General features: G+C 35.9%; 1 protein-coding gene across 1 annotated transcript in view; it reads left to right on the forward strand.

Annotated features, from left to right (window-relative positions):
- Positions 1 to 22077, forward strand: part of CCDC178 (coiled-coil domain containing 178) — a 358040-nt gene that overhangs the window by 96112 nt on the left and 239851 nt on the right. Inside the window, exon 12 of the mRNA XM_065889454.1 lies at positions 3309 to 3492. Within this exon, the coding sequence (XP_065745526.1) occupies positions 3309 to 3492 (184 nt within the window). The remainder of the gene's footprint in view (positions 1 to 3308; positions 3493 to 22077) is intronic.

Genomic DNA, 22077 nt, shown 5'->3' on the forward strand with positions numbered 1-22077 from the left:
ATATAATTGCCAAAACCAATGTCAAGGAGATTTTTCTCTGTGTTTCCTTCTAGGAGTTTTATAGTTTTAATTCTTGCATTTAAGTCTTTAATCCATTTCAAGTTAATTTTTTTTTTTTTTTTTTTTTGTGGTACGCGGGCCTCTCACTGTTGTGGCCTCTCCCGTTGCGGAGCACAGGCTTTGGACGCGCAGGCTCAGCGGCTATGGCTCACGGGCCCAGCCGCTCCGCGGCATGTGGGATCTTCCCGGACTGGGGCACGAACCCCTGTCCCCTGCATCGGCAGGCGGACTCTCAACCACTGCACCACCAGGGAAGCCCTCAAGTTAATTTTTGTGAGTGGTTGGTGCAAGATAGGAGTACAGTTTTTGTTTTTGCATGTGACTATCCAGTTTTCCCTGTATATTTATGTATTGACGAGATAATCTTTTCCCCACTTTGTGTTGTTGGCACCCTTGTCAAAGATTAGTTGACTCTATATATACTTGGGTTTATTTCTGGGCCGTTGATTCTGTTGCATTGGCCTATGTGTCTGTTTTTATGCCAGTACCATACTGTTTTGATTACTAAGCTTTGTAATATAGTTTGAAATAAGAAGTGTTATACCTCCAGTTTTGTCCTTCTTTCTCAAGATTACTTTAGCTACTTTGGACCCTTTTTGTTTCCATATGAATTAGGATTTTTTTTCCTGTATCTGTGAAAAATGTGATTAGAATTTTGATAGAGATTGCATTGAATCTCTAGATTACTTTGTGTAGTATGACCTTTTTAACATTATTAATTATTCTAATCCATGAACACAGGATATCTTACCATTTATTTTTCTTCCTTAATTTCTTTCAACAATGTCTTATAGTTGTCAATATACAGAATTTCCACCCCCTTGGTTAAATTTATTCTTGAGTACTTTATTATTTTTGATACTATTATAAATTGGATTGTTTTCTTTATGTCTTTTTCAAGTAGTTCATTGTTAGTTTATAGAAATGCAACAGATTTTTATGTATTGATTTTGTATCTTGCAAGTTTACTGAATTCAATTAATTATACATTTTTTGGTGGAGTTTTAAGGGTTTTCTATATAAGACCGTGTCATCTGCCAACAGAAAATTTTAATTATTCCTTTCTTATTTGCATACTTCTTTTTCTTACCCAAATTCTCTGGCTAAAACTTCCAGTACTATGTTGAATAGAAGTGGTAAGAGTTGGCACACTTGTCTTGTTGCTGATCTTAGAGAAAAAGCTTTCAGTTTTTCACCATTGAGTATGATTATAGCTGTGGGCTCATCATATATGGCCTTGATTATGTTGAGGTAGATTCCCTCTATATTCACCTTGTGGAGAGTTTTGCTCATAAATGGATGTAGAATTTTGTCAGATGCTTTTTCTGCACCTATTGAGATGATCATATGGTTTTTATCCTTAATTCTGTTAAAGTGGTGTATTGCATTTATTTATTCACATATGTGAACCATCTTAGCATCCCAGGAATGAATCCCACTTGATCATGGTATATGATCTCTTTAATGTGCTGTTGAATTCTGATTGAAGGTTTTTGCATCTGTGTTCATCAGAGATATTGGCCTATAATTTTCTTTTCTTGTAGTTTGTTTTTCTGGCTTCAGTATCAAGGTAATGCTGGCCTCATTAAATAAGTTTGTAAGTGTTCTCTCCTCTACAATTTGTGGAAAGAGTTTGAAAAGGTTCATGTTAATTCTTCTTCAAATGTTTGGTAGAATTCACCAGTAAAGCCATCAGGTCATAGCTTTTTTTCATTGGAAGTTTTTAATTACTGTTTCAACTTTCTTATTATTGGTCTGTTCATATTTTCTATTTCTTCATGATTCAGCAGGTTATACATTTCTAGGAATGTATACATTTCTTCTAGGTTACCCAAATTTTGGCATACAATTGCTCATAAGTCTCTTTGATTCTTTCTATATTTATGGTATAGGTTGTAATGTGACCCCTTTCATTTCTGATTTTGTTTGAGTTCTTTATATTTTTCTTAGTGTAGCTAAAGATTTACCAATTTTTATATATTTTAAAAAACACACTCTTTCTGTTGATGATCTTTTCTTTTGTTTTTGGCTTATTTCACTTGTTTTGCTCTGATTGTTGTTTTTTCTTTTCTTCTCCTAACATTAGGCTTAGTTTCTTCTTATTTTTCTAGTTCTTGAAGTATAAAGTTAGGTGGTTTATTTGAGATCTTTATTTCTTAATGTAAGCATTTATCATTATAAACTTCTATCTTAAAACTCTTTTTGCTGTATCCTGTAAGTTTTAGTATTTTGTGTTTTCATTTTTATTTGTTTCAAGATATTTTTTGATTTCCCTTCTGATTCCTTTTTTACCAATTGGTTGAATTCTTGATCTTTGGGTCTTCACTTCCCAATGCCCTAGCTCTGTATGAACCTATAGCCTCTGTCAGTGAGTTGGTTCTTTCACAAACGAGTGCAACTCACACAAACCCCTGCTGTGATGTAGTGAACCTTGACCTGGTAACCCGTCTGATGGAATACCTTCAGCTAGTTTCTTCCTGCTTCTCCTCAACTCCTGCTTTGCTTTCCAGTTCCATTTCTATTCTACAGGCATGGTTACCTCATTTGTGACTGTAGCTATGTCTTTTTAGTATTTTATTCTTATATCGTATGCTTCGATCTGTATTTGGAACAAAGGTCTTACACAATCTGGACAAGAAACAACTAATTTGCCATAGAGCTTAGTAAATATTTCTCGGTGTTTTTGAAAATTTTATAATGATAATAATGCCTTACTTTTTTTCCTCTATTAACTCTTTTCCCTTAGCTATTGGTTCTCTTTTTGAGAGTTTTGTTTTAGTTATTAGTTTTCCTTTGTTGAGTTTTGTTTCTCTTTTTCATGGGCTGAGTGTTTCTTATATTTTATTTTTTATATATATAAATATATATAAAATATATAAAAATATTTATGTTTTCTTATATTTTATTATTCTTAGTAGCAATGTTATATAAAATTAGAAAGGATGGGTTGCTGTAGAAGGAAATGAGTGCTCCGAAATTTGAGCCTCTTGGCTCCCCAGGCCTTTCTTATTAGTACACTTATTCTCCTAAGATTGGACACAGCCTGATGATTAGAGGTAGCCATCAGGAGAAGAAGAAAAATAAATGGAATTTTGGGATATATTTTCTCTAATCAAGTTTTGATTAAGTATCTGTTTATTTTGCATTTTTGGTAACATAAAATATGACCTTGTTCCTTTTTTACTATTATTAAATGTATACTGTTTTGGAATAATCATATCAGTGTTTTTGTTTTATTTTTTTAACAGTATAAGGAAAAAATCAGAACTCGAGTCTGAAATCCAATCTTTGTTGCAAATGAGGTCAAAAAATGAAGATTTTCTTAAACAACTATACAAGGAAGCTTATAACATTGGTGCCATTTTCCACCGAACCAGATTTAAAACAGAGGAATTAGAACAGAAAATAGCAGAAGTGAGAAGAAAATTCAAGGTTTGTATCTCTGTGTTCTTCTTAGTTATGAAAAGGGTAATGAGCCTGAATTTCATTGATTTAATATTGATAGAGTTTAATTTAAGCTATATTAGTCTTTTCAAAAAAGTCACTCCTTCTGATAAATCAGAAGAAAATTACTTTTCTTCAGAGGTCCAGCCTGAATAGAAGAGAAATGGGGCTCAATGTAGCTAATTAACACTCATGTCTACTTTTTTCTATCACCAACCTTAAACTACCTGGATCACCAGAAGAGAGTGGTGCTTGGTTCAGTCTCATCCTACATATCTAACGTATAATAGTTCTGTCTCTGGTAGGAAGAAGGGATGCTGGGAAGTGCCCTTGCACACTTACCAATGTAAGAAAAGGGTGTACCTACATTAGGCCTGCAAGCTATTAGATTCCAGGGTACCAAGCAATTAGCAGACCACAGTGCTGCAAAAACAACTGCTCATATGCATCTAATCCATTCTTATGTGAGAGAGATGACAAATAGCCACTCCCTGCCACTTGGCGTAGAGACTATCAAAGTCAACTCCGTTTTACCGCACCCTGGGGGACCACTTTAACAGGCTACTTCTGTCCATCACACATCACATCCGCACCTCTTCCATCTTTGGCGTTTTTTTTATTAAAGACTTTTGGTCATACAAGTATCTGTAAAATACAGAGTCTGTATTCTCTGTTTAAGCCCTGTAGTAGCACTATCTTCACTGAAGACTTTGTCTTGTGCTATTTAAATTTAGGACATGTAGATTGTCTGCCAGTAAATGTTTCTGTACTGAGACACCAGGATTTTCTTCCCATACTGAGTCCAGCTCTCTGACTGACTTGGTATATTGTGCCTGTGTCCCTTCCCATGGGTTATTCAATGGGATGTTCATATCTTATATGTTTCAAAATCAGTATAATAAAAGTTATGTATAGTAAAAATTAACCTCAAAATTATTTTAGAAATACAAGGAATGCGATTATATACATGGTTTAGCATATATAACAATATTATAGATGTCATTTATAATTTGCTTTGATTTTTCATTAACATGTGTTTCTCTATGGCCATTAATTAATTTTTTTCATTGAGACTATCAGTGAAGACATCATGCACAGATGTGGCCACTTAATGTTTTTATTTATTCAGTTGACAGGAAACCCTTGGTATCATTAATGTATTTGTCCCATAGCTGTCACAACCTACTTTAATTCTTCAGACGTATTGCTTCACTAACCTGAGGCACTAGTTTATTAAGAAGGATATTGCATTGAACTGTTTATTCTAAATTTTCCTGATGCCATAAACTACAATATGTAGGTTAAGTGCAAATTTGATGTGACTCCACTATACTTGCTTTGCCAACCCAAATTGCCAGCCCAAAGCGAAGTGTCTTTCCAGCTAGATCAAGTCGAATTGAAGAAATTGTTCATCAGGTTTAACTACCATATGGCTGAGAGATAACTAGAAGGAAGCAACAGAAAGAAATTACTCCATCTAGGAAATTTTCCCCTTTGCTAAGCATGTCTGCTAATCTCTGAGTTGAATATATAGGGCATTAAATTTCTAGATGTATACATGTGTATCTGCGTCAGAGTGGTAATGAATTAAAAATAAATTTCTAGATAGTCCTTAGATAATTCAGGTTTGTAGTAATTCATGTTTGTAGTTTCTACCTTTGCAATGACCCACTGTCTTCCATTGTCTAATTAATTAAAATCTATATAATTTTCTCAGGGCATCATGTTTTACTTGCAGAAAATTTTGTGTATTTGTTGATACTGCAATTAGTCCTTAATACATGTCTTCCAGAAATTAATTAGAGCCATACCACCTACGAGCTAGATCTGAAAAATAACCTTTTATAGCCTTAGAAGTAGACTTTCAGAATTATGTTTTTTTCAAATGCATCTATAAAATGCCCAATAAGTTTTAGGCAGTCTTAAACTAGAAGCAACCCTGAACAATCAAAATATCTAGCAGTTTCTGGAATATTCCAGCTATTACAGATGATTTGCCCCAATATTTCCATACCTTCAATCCCAATAACTGTTCTATTCAGAAAAGACATGATTAGCCAAGTCTTAGGATAAAATTAGCTGATAGTGATGGGAGATAAATCAATAAAAGGGTAATATGTGTTCAATTATGGTGTGAACAGAAAATCATCCAGTATTGTCTGGAGAATGTGATATTGTAACAAAAAAAAATCTTGAAAGCTTTCATCAGATGTTAAGTACTTCTTAACATTCAGTAGAAGATTTCTGTTCAAGCTGCAGGAATTTGGAGGATTTTTGCTTGAACATATCAGAATTTTGGTAGAAAAGTAAAATATCAAACCACTCTGGTTCCAGGTTAAAGTGATGGTATTAGAACCAAGTGAAAACTTAGTAGAAAAGAAAGAAGGCAGTAGAAAGGAAGACATAGTTTTCTGCAAGCCTACTATATGCTGGACTCTATACATGTTAATTAATTTAGTGTTCATGATTCTGTGTGGTTGTTATTAATACACTCATTTTGGGGTGAAGTGATTTGCCCAAAGTAGCCTAGCTTTTAGGTAGCTGTGTAGACTTTGGGGACAAGGTCTTCTGATGCTGGCCTTGGAATAAACTAGTCAGTCGGATACTAACTACACATATACTCTGACAAAGAAAGATTGAGTCAGGTTCAAAAATTCAAAATAACCATATTAAGGATGATTTTTAAGACTTTGTTTTTTTAGGGCAGTATTAGGGTCACAGCAAAATTGAGTTGAAGGGCACAAATTTCCCATATCCCCATGCTTCCACACATGTATAGCCTCACCCATTATAAACATACCCCAGCAGAGTGGTACATTTGGTACAATCAATGAACATACATTGCCACATCATAATCACTCAAGGTCTATAGTTTACATTATGGTTCACTCTTAATGTTGTATACATGCCTTTATTTTGAACAAATGTATATGGCATATGTCCATCACTATAGTATCATACAGAGTATTTTAACTTCCCTAAAACTCCTCTATACTCTGTCTATTCATTCCTCTCCCCACTCCCCAAACCATGGCAACAACTGATCTTTTACTCCATAGTTTTGCCTTTCTCAGAATGTCATATAGTTGGAATCATACAATATGTAGCCTTCTCAGATTGGTTTTTCTCACTTACTAATAAACATTTAAGATTCCTCTATGTGTTTTCATGACTTGATAGCTCATTTCTTTTTAGCACTGAAAAATATTCTGTTATCTGGATGTACCACAGTTTATCCATTCACTTACGGATATGTATCTAGATAGCTTCCAAATATTGGCAAACCCTCCAGAAAGTAGACATAGAGAGAACTTACCTCCATATAATAAAGGCCATATATGACAAACCTACAGCCAACATCATTCTCAATGGTGAAAAACTGAAACCATTTCCACTAAGATCAGGGACAACACAAGGTTGCCCACTATCACCCCTATTATTCAACATAGTTTTGGAAGTTTTAGCCACAGCAATCAGAGAAGAAAAAGAAATAAAAGGAATCCAAATTGGAAAAGAAGAAGTAAAGCTGTCGCTGTTTGCAGGTGACATGATACTATGCATAGAGAATCCTAAAGACTATACCAGAAAACTACTAGAGCTAATCAATGAATTTGGTAAAGTTGCAGGATACAAAATTAATGCACAGAAATCTCTTGCATTCCTATACACTAATGATGAAAAATCTGAAAGAGAAATTAAGGAAACACTCCCATTTACTATTGCAACAAAAAAAATAAAATACCTAGGAATAAACCTACCTAAGGAGACAAATGACCTGTATGCAGAAAATTATAAGACACTGATGAAAGAAATTAAAGATGATATAAACAGATGGAGAGATATACCATGTTCTTGGATTGGAAGAATCAACATTGTGAAAATGACTATACTACCCAAAGCAATCTACAGATTCATTGCAATCCCTATCAAACTACCAATGGCATTTTTCACAGAACTGGAACAAAAAATTTCACAACTTGTATGGAAACACAAAAGACCCCGAATAGCCAAAGCAATCTTGAGAAAGAAAAACAGAGCTGGATGAATCAGGCTCCCTGACTTCAGACTATAATACAAAGCTACAGTAATCAAGACAGTATGGTACTGACACAAAAACAGAAATGTAGATCAATGGAACATGGTAGAAAGCCCGGAGATAAACCCACACACATATGGTCACCTTATTTTTGATAAAGGAGGCAAGAATATACAATGGAGAAAAGACAGCCTCTTCAGTAACTGGTCCTGGGAAAACTGGACAGCTACATGTAAAAGAATGAAATTAGAACACTGTAACACTATACACAAAAAAAAACTCAAAATCGATTAAGGACCTAACTGTAAAGCCAGACACTACAAAACTCTTAGAGGAAAACATAGGCAGAACACTCTGTGACATAAATCACAGCAAGATCTTTTTGACCCACCTCTTAGAGAAATGGAAATAAAAAACTGATGGGACCTAATGAAACTTAAAAGCTTTTGCAGAGCAAAGGAAACCATAAACAAGACAAAAAAAGACAGTCCTCAGAATGGGAGAAAATATTTGCAAATGAAGCAACTGACAAAGGATAATCTCCAAAATTTACAATCAGCTCATGCAGCTCAATAACAAAAAACAAACAACCCAATCCAAAAATGGGCAGAAGACCTAAATAGACATTTCTCCAAAGAATATATACAGATTGCCAACAAACACATGAAAGAATGCTCAACATCACTAATCATTAGAGAGATGCAGATCAAAACTACAATGTGATATTACCTCACACCAGTCAGAATAGCCATCATGGAAAGATCTACAAACAATAAATGCTGGAGAGGGTGTGGAGAAAAGGGAACCCTCTTGCACTGTTGGTGGGAATGTAAATTGATGCAGCCACTCTGGAGAACAGTATGGAGTTTCCTTAAAAAGCTAAAAATAGAACTGCCAGATGACGCAGCAATCCCACTACTGGGCATACACCCTGAGAAGACCATAATTCAAAAAGAGTCATGTACCACAACGTCATCGCAGCTCTATTTACAATAACCAGGACATGGAAGCAACCTAAGTGTCCGTCGACAGATGAATGGATAAAGAAGATGTGACACATATATACAGTGGAATATTACTCAGCCATAAAACGAAAAAAAATTGAGTAATGACTGAAGTGAGGTGGATGGACCTAGAGTCTGTCGTACAGAGTGAAGTAAGTCAGAAAGCGAAAAACAAATACCGTATGTTAACACATATGTATGGAATCTAAAAACAAAAAAAAAGGATCATGAAGAACCTAGGGGCAAGACAGGAATAAAGACGTAGACCTACTAGAGAATGGACTTGAGGATACGGGGAGGGGGAAGGGTAAGCTGGGACGAAGTGAGAGAGTGTAATGTACTTTTATATACTACCAAATGTAAAATAGATAGCTAGTGGGAAGCAGCCGTATAGCACTGGGAGATCACCTCGGAGCTTTGTGACCTCCTAGAGGGATGGGATAGGGAGGATGAGAGGGAGATGCAAGAGGGAGGAGGTGTGAGGCTATATGTATATGTATAGCTGATTCACTTTGTTATAAAGCAGAAAGTAACACACCATTGTAAAGCAATTATACTCCAATAAAGATTTTAAAAATAAAATAAAATAAAATAAAGCCACTATAAACATCCATGTGCAGGTTTTTGTGTGGATATAAGTTTTCAACTCCTTAGGGTAAATACCAAGAAATGTAATTGCTGGATCTTTTAATAGGAATATATTTAATTTTGTAAGAAACTACCAAACTGGATTCCAGAGTGGCTGTACTGTTTTGCATTCCCACCAGCAATGCATGAGAGTTCCTGTTACTTCACATCCTTGCCAATAGTTGTCGTTGTCAGTGGTCACGATTTTGGCCATTGAAATAGGTTTGTAGAACTAGCTTACTGTTGTTTTAATTTACATTTCTCTGATGACACGTGATGAGGAGCATCTTTCATATGCTTATTTGCCATTGTATATCTTCTTTGGTGAGATGTCCATTAAGGTCTGTGATATATTTTAAATCAGGTTTATTTTCTTACTATTGAGTTTTCAGGTTTTTTCAATAATATTTTGGATAACAGCCCTTTATCAGGTATGTCTTTTGCAAAACCTTCTCCTGCTTTGTGTCTTATCTTCTCACTTTTGACATTGTCTTTCACAGAGCAGAAGTTTTAATTTTAATGAAGTCCAGCTTATCAATTCTTTCTTTCATGGATCATGCCTTTGGTGTTATATCTAAAAAGTCATTGCCGTACCCAAGGTCATCTAGGTTTTCTCCTATGTTATTATCTTCTGGGAGTTTTGTAGTTTTGTGTTTTACAATTAGGTCTGTGATTCTTTTTGAATTAATTTTTGGGAAAGGTGTAAAGTCTGTGACTAGCTTCAGTTTTTTTGCATGTAGATGTCTAGTTGTTCCAGCCTCATTTGTTGAAAAGACTTTCTTTGCTCCATTATGTACTCATTGTTCCTTTGTCAAAGATCAATTGACTGTATTTCTGTGGGTCTATTTCTGGACTCTTTGTTTTGTTCCATTGATCTATTTGTCTGTTCTTTTGCCAATACCACACTGTTTTAAATACTGTAGCTTAGTAGTATGTCTTGATATTGAGTGTTGTCAACTCTCCATCTTTGTTTTTCTTCAGTATGGTGTTGCCTCTTTTGGGTCTTTTGCCTCTCCTTTGGAATTAGTTTGTCAGTATTCCCAAAATAACTTGCTGGGATATTGATAGGGGATAAATTGAACTTATAGATCAAGTTGGGGTGAACTGACTTCTTAACATTGTTGAGTCTGTCTATGCATTAACATGGAATATCTCTACATTTGTTAAGTTTTTAAATTTCAGCAGAGTTTTTTAGTTTTTTTGTATGGCTCTTTTACATATTTTGTTAGATTTATATCTAAGTATTTCATTAAGGGGAGTACTAATTTAAATGATGTTGTGTTTTTAATTTACAATTGCACTTGTTTATTTTTATTATATATGAAAACAATTGATATTTGTGTATTAACCTTGTGTTAATTGCTATAATTGCTTATTTAGTTCCAGAAGTATTTTTGATAATTCTTTCAAATTTTTACATAGACAGTCATGTCATTCACAAACAAAGACAGTTTTTCTTCCTTCCCAATCTGTATATCTTTAATTTGCTTTTCTTGTCAATGCATTTTCAAGGATTTCCAGTACAATACTGAAAAGGATTGTTGAGGTGGGACATCTTTGCTTGTTTGTACCCGACCCTAGTGGTAAATTTTGAGTTTTTCACCATTGACTATAATGGTAGCTGTAGATTTTTTGTAGATATTCTTTATCAAGTAGAGGAAGTTCCTCTTTATTTTAACTTATTGAGAGATTTTACCACGAATGAATGTTGGATATTGTCTAATGCTTTTTCTGTACCTATTGTTACGAACGTGTGATTGTTTCCTCATTAGCCTGTTGATATAATTGATTATATTAATTGATTTTCAAATGTTGTACTAGCCTTTCATACCTGGGATAAATCCTGCATAGTCATGGTGTATAATTCTTTTTACACATTGTTGAATTTGATTTGCTAATATTTTGTTGAGGATTTTTACATCTATTTTCATGAGAGATATTGGTCTGTAGTCTTCTCTTGTAATGTCTTTGTCAGGGTTTGGTATTACAGTAATGCTGGCCTGCATAGAGTGAGTTAGGAAGTAGTCCCTCTGCTTCTATCCTCCAAAGGAAATTGTAGAGAATTAGTATAATTTTTTCCTAAATGTTTGGTAGAATTCACTAATAAACCCCTCTGGGCTTGATGCCTTTGTTTTGGAAGGTTATTAAGTATTGATCCCATTTCTTTAACAGACCTATTTAGATCATCTGTTTCTTCTTGTATGAGTTTTGGCAGATTGTGTCTTTCAAGGAATTGGTCCATTTCATCTCGGTTATCTAATTTTTCAGCAAAGAGTTTTTCACAGTGTTCCTTTATTATCCTTACAGTATCCATGGGACCTGTAATTATGTCTCCTATTTCTTTTCTTCTTTTGACTTTGGATTTAATTTGCTCTTCTTTTTATAGTTTCCTAAGGTGGAAACTTAGATTTTTGATGTTAAATCTTTCTTCTTTTCTAATATATGCACTCAATGCTGTGAATTTCCTTCTAAGCTCTGCTTTTGCTGCATATCACAATTTTGATAAATTGCATCCCAATTTTTATTTAGTCAAAAATATTTTAAAATTCTATTGAGATTGATTCCTTGACCATGTATTATTTAAAAGTATGCTTTTTAGTCTTCACATATTTAGGGACTTTCCAGTTGTCTTTCTGTTATGGATTTCTAGTTTAATTCCCTTGTTGTCTGATCACAGACATTGTATGATTCCTTTTTTTTTTTTTTTTTTTATGCGTTACGCGGGCCTCTCACTGTTGTGGCCTCTCCCGTTGCGGAGGACAGGCTCCGGACGCGCAGGCTCAGCGGCCATGGCTCACGGGCCCAGCCGCTCCGCGGCATGTGGGATCTTCCCAGACCGGGGCACGAACCCGTGTCCCCTGCATCGGCAGGCGGACTCTCAACCACTGCGCCACCAGGGAAGCCCTGATTCCTTTTTTATAATTTTTTATTTTATATTGGAGTATAGTTGATTAACAATGCTGTGTTAGTTTCAGGTGTACAGCAAAGTGATTCAATTATACATATATGTGTATGATTCCTTTTTTAAAAGTTTGTTTAGATGTTTAAGGGTCATTTTTTCTCTTTTTTTAAATTGAAGTATAGTTGATTTACAATGTTGTGCTAGTTTCTTGTACAGAAATGTAGTTCATTTATACATAAATATATTTGTATTTTTTCATATTCTTTTCCATTATGATTTATTACAGGATATTGACTGTATCAATAGTTCCCTGTGCTATATAGTAGGACCTTGAGGTTTATCTACTTTATATAGAGTAGTTTGTATCTGCTAATCCCAAACTCCTAATTTATCCCTCCCCACCTCCTTTCCCCTTTGGTAACCATAAGTTTGTTTTCTATGTCTGTGAGTCTGTTTCTGTTTCATAAATAATTTCACTTGTGTCATGGTTTAGATTCCACATATAAGTGATATCACATGATATTTGCCTTAGTCTGACTTACTTCACTTAGTATGATAATCTCTAGGTCCATCTGTGTTGCTGCAAATGGAATTATTTCATTCTGTTTTTATGGCTGAGTAGTATTTTTAATGCTAGGAAAACTTCACTTAGTGTGATAATCTCTAGGTCCATCTGTGTTGCTGCAAATGGAATTATTTCATTCTTTTTTATGGCTGAGTAGTATTTTTAATGCTAGGAAAAGACAATGTGTTGTCCTTAGAATGTTCTTGGCCACAGTAATATGGTCTATAACTTTACAGTTTAGAAGTTTGTCACTTTGGTTGAGTTCTTTTTCAAATATTTCAACCAACCCTTAACTCCTTTTTAGAGAAAAATCTTGGCCCTGCCTTCAAATACTATTTGTTCGTCTCTGAATCAAAGTTTATAGGGCCTTTATTTGAGCAAAGTAAAAATCAAAACCTTCTAAAAAGCTTTCTTGAAGAGCATAATTTCTGCCACTCCAGGCCTCTTTAGAGCAAGTCCATTTTGTTCAATGGACAGAACAAAACAACTTTAATAAGCCAAAATTTGATTTGTGCACTATGCAACTTCTACCACAATTCCAGGTGAAACTGGTGGTATTTTTTAAATGGTTATAAAGTGGACATTCTGATAATTTATTCATTTTGATTCTTGAGAATTTATGCTTCCTAGTCAAATCTAGAGGATATTACTTTTGACCCATGTGCAATAGCCTTTATTGAGTTATGAGCTGATATTACATCCTTGGCTTTTAACAAAGGTTGGTAAAAGTAATGATCAAAATTGACCATTGCTGCTTGTTTTTTCATACTAATGAGAGATATGGTCATACTGCTCAAGATGGTCAAAAATCTATGCACCTAGTTTACTTTAGATTTCAGAACTAAGAGAAAACTTTTCTTGATAAAATTGTATTCCTTCTGTTATTAATAATTAGGCATTCTCTAAAGTTTCATGTTTCCCTCTGGTTTAAGCAGCCTAGAAGCTCAGAGTCATTTATGCTTTTAATTGCTAGCATAATCACTCTTCTTTAGCCCTTTCTATGAAACATATTTACAGCTTAGATCTTGTACTCTTTTACGTTTGTTCCATTTGATTTTAGTTTACTAAGATTCTTCCCTACTACATTCAGAGGCAGAATACTTTGTCCAAGTTGAGTGAAAGGAAGCCATTAACTGTAATATTGGGAGCATCCAATTAGTGGTACAGGTTTGCTGGGAAAAAGCATTAAGGCACAGATAAAACAGAAGTAGTGTGAAGGTATATTAAGATGTAAGTCCTTCAGATGGCAGCTGGGTATCCCCTTAGTTAAGTATCAGAAAAGTTTATTTTCCTGACACGTGTATGAGGGAGTAAGTAAACCTGAAAAATATGATAGAAATAAAGCATGTTGATGGTGCAAACATTTGAGGACAGAAAAAAACTTTATTTGACTTGGTGCAAAAACTACATGAAAACATAACTTCCATTTCCATTCTACTGGATTACAGATTTGTTTGCTAGAAAAGAGGTGATGAATTAGCTCTTCAGCATTTCCATTTCAATCTGTGAATTTTGTTTCTATTTTTTTTCTCCCTTTTCAAAGAGAAATGTGATTTTGTTGATTGAGTATAGGTTTTGGAGTCAAATGTTTTGTTAATTTAAATCCTGGTTCTGCTAATTATTTATTTTGAGACTATTACTTAACCATATTGAACCTAGGTTTCTCATCTCTTAAATGAGTGTAACAATACTTCTGTTGTACCTTTGTGTGATAAATAAATAATATTGTATATAAAACATTTAACTTGGAGCCTGACAGATAATATATTTTCAAAAGTATTAGGGATAAACAACATAAAGAACATTTCATAGAAGGAGGCTGGCTACCTTAACTTTTTTGGACAGTCTTTAATAGCTGACACATTTAACTCATGTCTGTCTCCTGATAAATGTGTAGATTCTGAAAAACACACTGAAAGTAATGGTTGTTTGTTGAATGCTTAATGCGAATACTGCCTTGGGTCAACTCCTTTGTATGTGTTATCTTTAACTCTCACAGTAATTTTGTAGAAAAGAGTATGTTACCCCAATTTTACATCTATGAAAACTAATATTTGATAAAGGCAAAGACATTGATATATAGACTCTCATAAGCTGCTGGAGTTTCCAACTCACTGTAAATTAGTATTGACAGAACCTTTCTGGAAAGTAATTTATCAGTGTAAGTAAAGAATTTTAAATACATTCATAATCTATAATTCATTAACATTATTTCTAAAAATATGACTTAAAGTCACCAGATAACAAAGACGGACAAAAACTGTAAAGATGCATATTTAAAGGTTTATAATTAATTACATAATAACTGCCAGAAAGTATGCTACAGGAGGACAAGAATTATTGTCTGTTTTGTACACTGCTGCATCGCTAGACCTAACAGTGCTTAGAACAAAGTAGGTACTCAATAAATGTTTATGGAAAGCATGAATACATAGTTAACATATAGTAGGAAAATTTAAATACACAGATTTCTAGGAAATAGAGTAGTAGCTAAATATATGAGTACAAGGATAAATTGCAAATTCATTTAATTTAGAATTTAAAAAATTAATGGAATTTCTGGTTTTTTAGTGGCTGAAAAAAGACCTTATTAGGCTGACTCTACCAAAGATAATATTTAATCTGTGGACCTAAAAAAGGAATACACCAAAAAGTCAAAATGTGTATCTCTGGGTTTGGGGGTTCAGTTTAATTTTTTTTTAATTTAAAAATATTTCTACAAAAAAAGACACATATACCTTCATTTAAAAAAAAAAAGATAAAATAGCATCGTTGTGTTTATTTTTGGATATTATACCAAGTTGGGCTGCCACCTGGATTGTCTATTAGGGTCCTGACCACCAAAAACTGCCCTGGCAGTGCCCAGTCAGAGCTGCCCTGCCCCACTAATTCAGCCCAGCACACAGTTATTTGCACAAATCCCAAATTTTCCTTTATGATTTTAATTCTTAATTTTAAAGTCTGTTTCTCTCTGTTCGTGGTCTCATGCCTTATGTAATGAATTCTACAGCTTTTTTCTTAGTGCCCCTTCTGTCACTGGAAATCAAACTGATGCTACATCCGTGATTCTGAGCTTAGATCTATTTATGTTTAGTGTCTCCTCCCATTTTCTCTTTAAACGTGGGTCTCTGGACACATAGCATTGACTGTTCCATGCTTTGCTCTTAAGCTGACCTTTCTTGTAGCACAGGAGTCTCTTCCACTAGAATAGCCCTCTGCTGCCACCTTCTGGTATCTGGCTGCTAAAGCCAGGCAGCAGGTCAAAGGTGACTTTCAGTGTGGGCTCTTCCCAACCTCTTGAGATGCTGTCACCCCCTTTCCCTCGGCTTCTTTCAAACTCTTCAAAGTGATCTTTTTATACATCTTTATTTCTTTTCTCCAAAACCAGAATTGAGTAGTTGAAACAGAGACCTTACAGACCCAAAGTCTAAATTATTTACTATCTAGCCCTTTACAGGGAAAGCTTGCAGACCCCTGCTGTAAAGAATGTAGGAATAGCAGACGTAGGGAGCAGCCACAGCCTTTAGGGATGCAGGAAAGTATCCACATAAGGATCAATTGTGGAAGAAGCTGCCTCCTGCAAAGCAGAATAAGGCCTTATAGGAAAGGGTGTTCAGTGTTCAGTGGATGGTCCATAAGCAGAGAAACTTGGCGAAGGTTGACTGGAGTTTGAATGGAATTTCTGGGTAGAGCACCTGGCTGGAAGGCGAGCACTATTGGTTCCTCACAGACCAGCTGACAGCAGTTCTGCAAGTGGAAGGAGAAATCAATCGAAACCAAAACAAGGCTGGGAAGCCCCTTGCTGCTGCCTCGTAAGCCCCTCCACGCCCTCTACTGATAAAGCCTCATTTGCTCCAGCTGGCAAAAGAAAACTGTTTACATTACTAGATCCAGCTCCAGTATCTCAAATTAGAGTTAAAAATTTGAGCTAAGGATTTAGAGCTGAGGCAGAAATATATAGTCCACATGCAAACTTCTCTGATTCAGTTGGGTGCTACATGTAGTCGAGCACCATGTATTGCATTTATCTGTTATAACTTTGAGTCCCCTTTAATCTTACAGTGTCCTCTACATTTTTGTTAAATTTGTCTTTCATTGCATAGACATTTTTTAGAGAGTCTAGGCCAGTTACTTTGCAGAATTTCTCTCAGTGTGGACTTATCTTTCTGTTTACTCATGATTGCATTCAGGTAAAGCACTTTTGGCAGGAATGTTATGTAAGTTATAATATTGTATCAATGAGACATATCACAAAACACACTGTATAAGTTTTTCTCATAACTAGTGATAGTAAGTTTGATCATTTGGTTAAAGTTGTGGTCAACAGGTTTATCCATCTCCCTATTATGGTTAATAAGTACTCAACTGAGTGATATTGCAAGAATATGCAACTATCTTTGTTTCCAAAAAGTCTTCATCCAGTGGACTTAGCACTCATTGGTAATTCTTGGTTGAATCCATTATTGTAACAGGTGTGAATTGGTGATGTTACTGGGCTTTCATTCTCTTTACCACACATTGGCAATTTGAAAAACCGAAAAGCCTGGCACTGGTTGGGCTTCAGGCCATGTTCCTGAAAAAGGCACTCTTATTCAGTTACTTATCTCCCTGCCTTTCCTACCACCTCAACTATTTCCCTAGGTCTCAGGGAAAACATCCTATAGGCCTTGTTTTACTCTCCTCAAGATGCTATTTATGAATGAGAATATGATTATGATATTTTAATGAATCGCAGGTTTCTCATATAAAAAGATTTTTTAAAAACATTTTTGAATTTGAAAAACCCTGAAATTTTAGCAATTTTTGCTATTTGTTAATGCATTTGTTCAATAAATTGTTCATTCAGCAAATATTGTGTACCAGACAGAGTACTGGAAACTGAGGGTAGAGTAGGGGGCTTACTTCAAAGTGCTACAGAGTGTGCCCAAGCTGTAGTATCAGCAGTCTTGAGTATTGAGACTTGTTGAGTGTTAGCCATGGGGCAAGTGCCATGACATCTATGATCTTAGTTTTCTCATCTTTGAATGTGGACAACTGTAGCTAGGTCACTAAATGGATATGATGATTCACTTACATACAGATGCATGCATGCACAAGCACACACACACACACCCCTACACACAGGCAGCTCTCACTTTGCACAGCATCAAGTTAGCTGAAACTTGTACATATCTGAGCCATGTTCCTATTTTGCATGGTCCCCACATGCACAAGTTTCAGTAAGCATGGCATCCTACAAGACGAGGGCTGCCTGTATATATAAAACATTCTAGGAAATTGCCTGGGGTACAGCAAATTCTCAAAAGTGGTAATTATATGATTAAATCCAGAAATCTTTTTACAACTACTGTAGCTCTTTGTCATTGTCCAGCCTCTCTTTTTGAACGTTTTCAATGATAGTGCAATAGTGTTTTACTAAGAAGACCACACTTTTTTCTTTTTTAGCATCTTTATTGGAGTATAATTGTTTTACACTGGTGTGTTAGTTTCTGCTTTATAACAAAGTGAATCAGCTATATGTATACATATATCCCCATATCTCCTTCCTCTTGCGTCTCCCTCCCACCCTCCATATTCCACCCCTCTAGGTGGTCACAAAGTACCAAGCTGATCTCCCTGTGCTATGCAGCAGATACCACTAGCTATCTATTTTACATTTGGTAGTGTATATATGTCCATGCCACTCTCTCACTTCGTCCCAGCTTACCCTTCCCCCTCCTCGTGTCATCTACGTCTGCGTCTTTATTCCTGTCCTGCCCCTAGGTTCTTCATAACCATTTTTTTTCTTAGATCCCATATATATGTGTTAGCATACGCTATTTATTTTTCTCTTTCTGACTTACTTCACTCTGTATGACAGACTCTATGTCCATCCACCTCACTACAAATAACTGTTTCATTTCTTTTTATGGCTGAGTAATATTTCATTGTATATATGTGCCACATCTTCTTTATCCATTCATCTGTTGATGGACACTTAGGTTGCTTCCATGTCCTGGCTATTGTAAATAGAGCTGCGATGAACATTGTGGTACATGACTCTTTTTGAATTATGGTTTTCTCAGGGTATATGCCCAGTAGTGGGATTGCTGGGTCGTATGGTAGTTTTTTCTTTTCTTTTTTTTTTTTAAACATCTTTATTGTAGTATAATTGCTTTACAATGGTGTGTTAGTTTCTGCTTTATAACAAAGTGAATCACTTATACATACATTCCCATATCTCTTCCCACTTGCGTCTCCCTGCCTCCCACCCACCCTATCCCACCCCTCTAGGTCGTCACAAAGCACCGAGATGATCTCCCTGTGCTGTGCGGCTGCTTCCCACTAGCTATCTATTTTACGTTTGGTAGTGTATGTATGTCCATGCCACTCTCTCACTCTGTCACAGCTTACCCTTCCCCCTCCCCATATCCTTAAGTCCATTCCCTAGTAGGTCTGTGTCTTTGTTCCCGTTTTACCCCTAGGTTCTTCATGACATTTTTTTTTCTTAGATTCCATATATATGTGTTAGCATACGATATTTGTCTTTCTCTTTCTGACTTACTTCACTCTGTATGACAGACTCTAGGTCCATCCACCTTACTACAAAAAACTCAATTTCATTTCTTTTTATGGCTGAATAATATTCCATTGTATATATGTGCCACATCTTCTTTATCCATTCATCTGATGATGGACACTTAGGTTGCTTCCATGTCCTAGCTATTGTAAATAGAGCTGCAATGTACATTTTGGTACATGACTCTTTTTGAATTATGGTTTTCTCAGGGTATATGCCCAGTAGTGGGATTGCTGGGTCGTATGGTAGTTCTATTTGTAGTTTTTTAAGGAACCTCCATACTGTTCTCCATAGTGGCTGACCAATTCACATTCCCACCAGCAGTGCAAGAGTGTTCCCTTTTCTCCACACCCTCTCCAGCATTTATTGTTTGTAGATTTTTTGATGATGGCCATTCTGACCGGTGTGAGATGAAATCTCATTGTAGCTTTGATTTGCATTTCTCTAATGATTAATGATGTTGAGCATCCTTTCATGTGCTTGTTGACAGTCTGTATATCTTCTTTGGAGAAATGTCTATTTAGGTCTTCTGCCCATTTTTGGATTGGGTTGTTTGTTTTTTTGTTATTGAGCTGCATGAGCTGCTTGTAAATTTTGGAGATTTATCCTTTGTCTGTTGTTTCACTTGCAAATATTTTCTCCCATTCTGAGGGTTGTCTTTTCATCTTGTTTATGGTTTCCTTTGCTGTGCAAAAGCTTGTAAGTTTCATTAGATCCCATTTGTTTATTTTTATTTCCATTTCTCTAGGAGATGGTTCAAAAAGGATCTTGCTGTGATTTATGTCATAGAGTTGCAGAATTAAAAAAGCAACATATCCCCAGTGTTCATAATCTTCTTAGCAGATTCTGTTTGAGAACCAGCTATGGCATCACTGGCAGATTGACACCTCTTGAACACAGTGTCTCGGTTCCATTTCTCTATCTGTGGAATAGGCGGCTGAGTACAGAATCTAACAATCCTTTTGCCTGGAAAGTCTCATAGAAAGGCAGGCTTTGCAAGGACATGAGAGTCAGAAGGCTCTACACTAAATATTCCACTCACGTTGAAGGGTCGTAGGTATCCAGATGTCACTGAGATCCTAAGTCAATGAGATAAAGTCCCTGGGCTCTCAGTGTGGATTAGCATCCTGCTTCCAGTGTGTGCTACCTTTTTGCTTTTTGGCAATTTATATAATCTGTCCCAGTTTTCCCATTTACAAAAGGGGACAATAATAGCGATTTCATGGATTTCATTATGAAGTTGAAACAAGGTAACTCTACATAGTAGGCAGGTAATAATACTTTAGTCATAAGTCTTAGTAGCTCTAATAGTAGTTTTATCAAGGGGATTCATGACATATATATGTATTGTTTAGTGAGCATAACTGCCCAGATTCGACTTCAGGAATCAGTTAAGTCACTTTGCTTAAGGTCATTCCCCTTCCTGGGACAGCTCATATCCAACGACTGATAAATAGAGGAGTAGCCTTGCCGCCTTGGTCTGACTTGGGGCAAAGCCGAAGGCCCCTTCTTGCTCCAGGACTCCCCGTGGAGCTGACTGAGGTTGTTGTTGGGCTGCTTTGCAGCTCAGCCTATGTTTCTGACCAGTCCTTGATCTTCTCCCTGTCTTCCCACTGGTCCCCGCTCCAGTCCAACAGGAGTTGATTCCAGGTGCACTCCTTAATAAGAATCCTGCATACCAAACCCCACCTCAGAGTCAGCTTTACAGAGAATGCTGCCTGTGACAACAGAACGGGAAGACAAATAAGTCACCTCGCTCAGATATTTCACTGTGTGGCCTGAGACTTGTGACCATCAGAGATCACCTTATATCACTCTTTGGCGTGTTCTAGGATGTTTTGAAGGTCATGGTAAGTCAGTAGTTCTCCTAGTAACTGGTAAACTTCCCAGCATCTTGCCAGTGCCCTGGTGCACCAATCAGACTTCCAGGAAGTGAGAGGGAGGCGATAGTACTGAGGGAAGGCCTTGAGCATCTGGCTGGAAACACTCCCTGTGGCTGGTGGAAGTTGAAATTGTCAGCCCAAGCAGTAAGTAACAGCTATTTTTCCGTTTTGGTGACCAGTCATTTGACCTTGCTCTCTGAGTCACAGAGGTTTGGGGCATGGCAGAAAACAGAGCTTGAAAGAGTTCCCTGAGAGGAAAGAGTGAAACTCCAGATGTTTTTCTGATGGAGAGTGCAGATTTGTCCACTGGTAATAGGTTGAGTTGGTTTTGTATAGAAATACGGGTTTCAAAATTTCAAGGGACTCTTTCCCTTCTTTTCAAAGAAATGCAATTGTTTTACTCTTGCACCTTCAGACTTCTGGTCTATTTTATTATAATGTCTCATATACTGCCTATAGTGTTTATTGGCCTTATATTCACAAGTTTTTCTTGAATGATGTTAATTTATATAAGTTCAAGGACTTGAATTCACTTAAACAATAGATTTCTCTCTTACCAACAATTAAAAAAAAAAAAAACTTCAAAGGATGAATGAATGAATTTTAAGGAAACACAAACTAATCCCCATTGCAACCAGAGTGACCTTTTTGCAATAGACACCTTGCTTAACATTCTTCACTAATTTTCTTACTATGCCTTTAAAGATTATGTATAAGCTGATAGTTTATCATTTCATCTTCATGCCTTACTATTTCCCAACTCATCTCCTTGATACACACACACACACACACACACACACACACACACACATTTTTAAGTTACTTTCAGACAAAGTTCAAATGTAACACTCTATTCTGGAATACAGCATATTTTTTTCCAGTCTGTAGAGGCATTTTTAATTTGGCTCCATAATTACATGTTTATTTGATAAAACCACTGTATCTGTTGTCATGTTAGAAGAGGCAACTACCAAAGCAATCTACAGATTCAGTGCAG

Source organism: Phocoena phocoena, chromosome 13, assembly GCF_963924675.1.
Source record: "Phocoena phocoena chromosome 13, mPhoPho1.1, whole genome shotgun sequence".
NCBI lineage: Eukaryota > Metazoa > Chordata > Mammalia > Artiodactyla > Phocoenidae > Phocoena > Phocoena phocoena.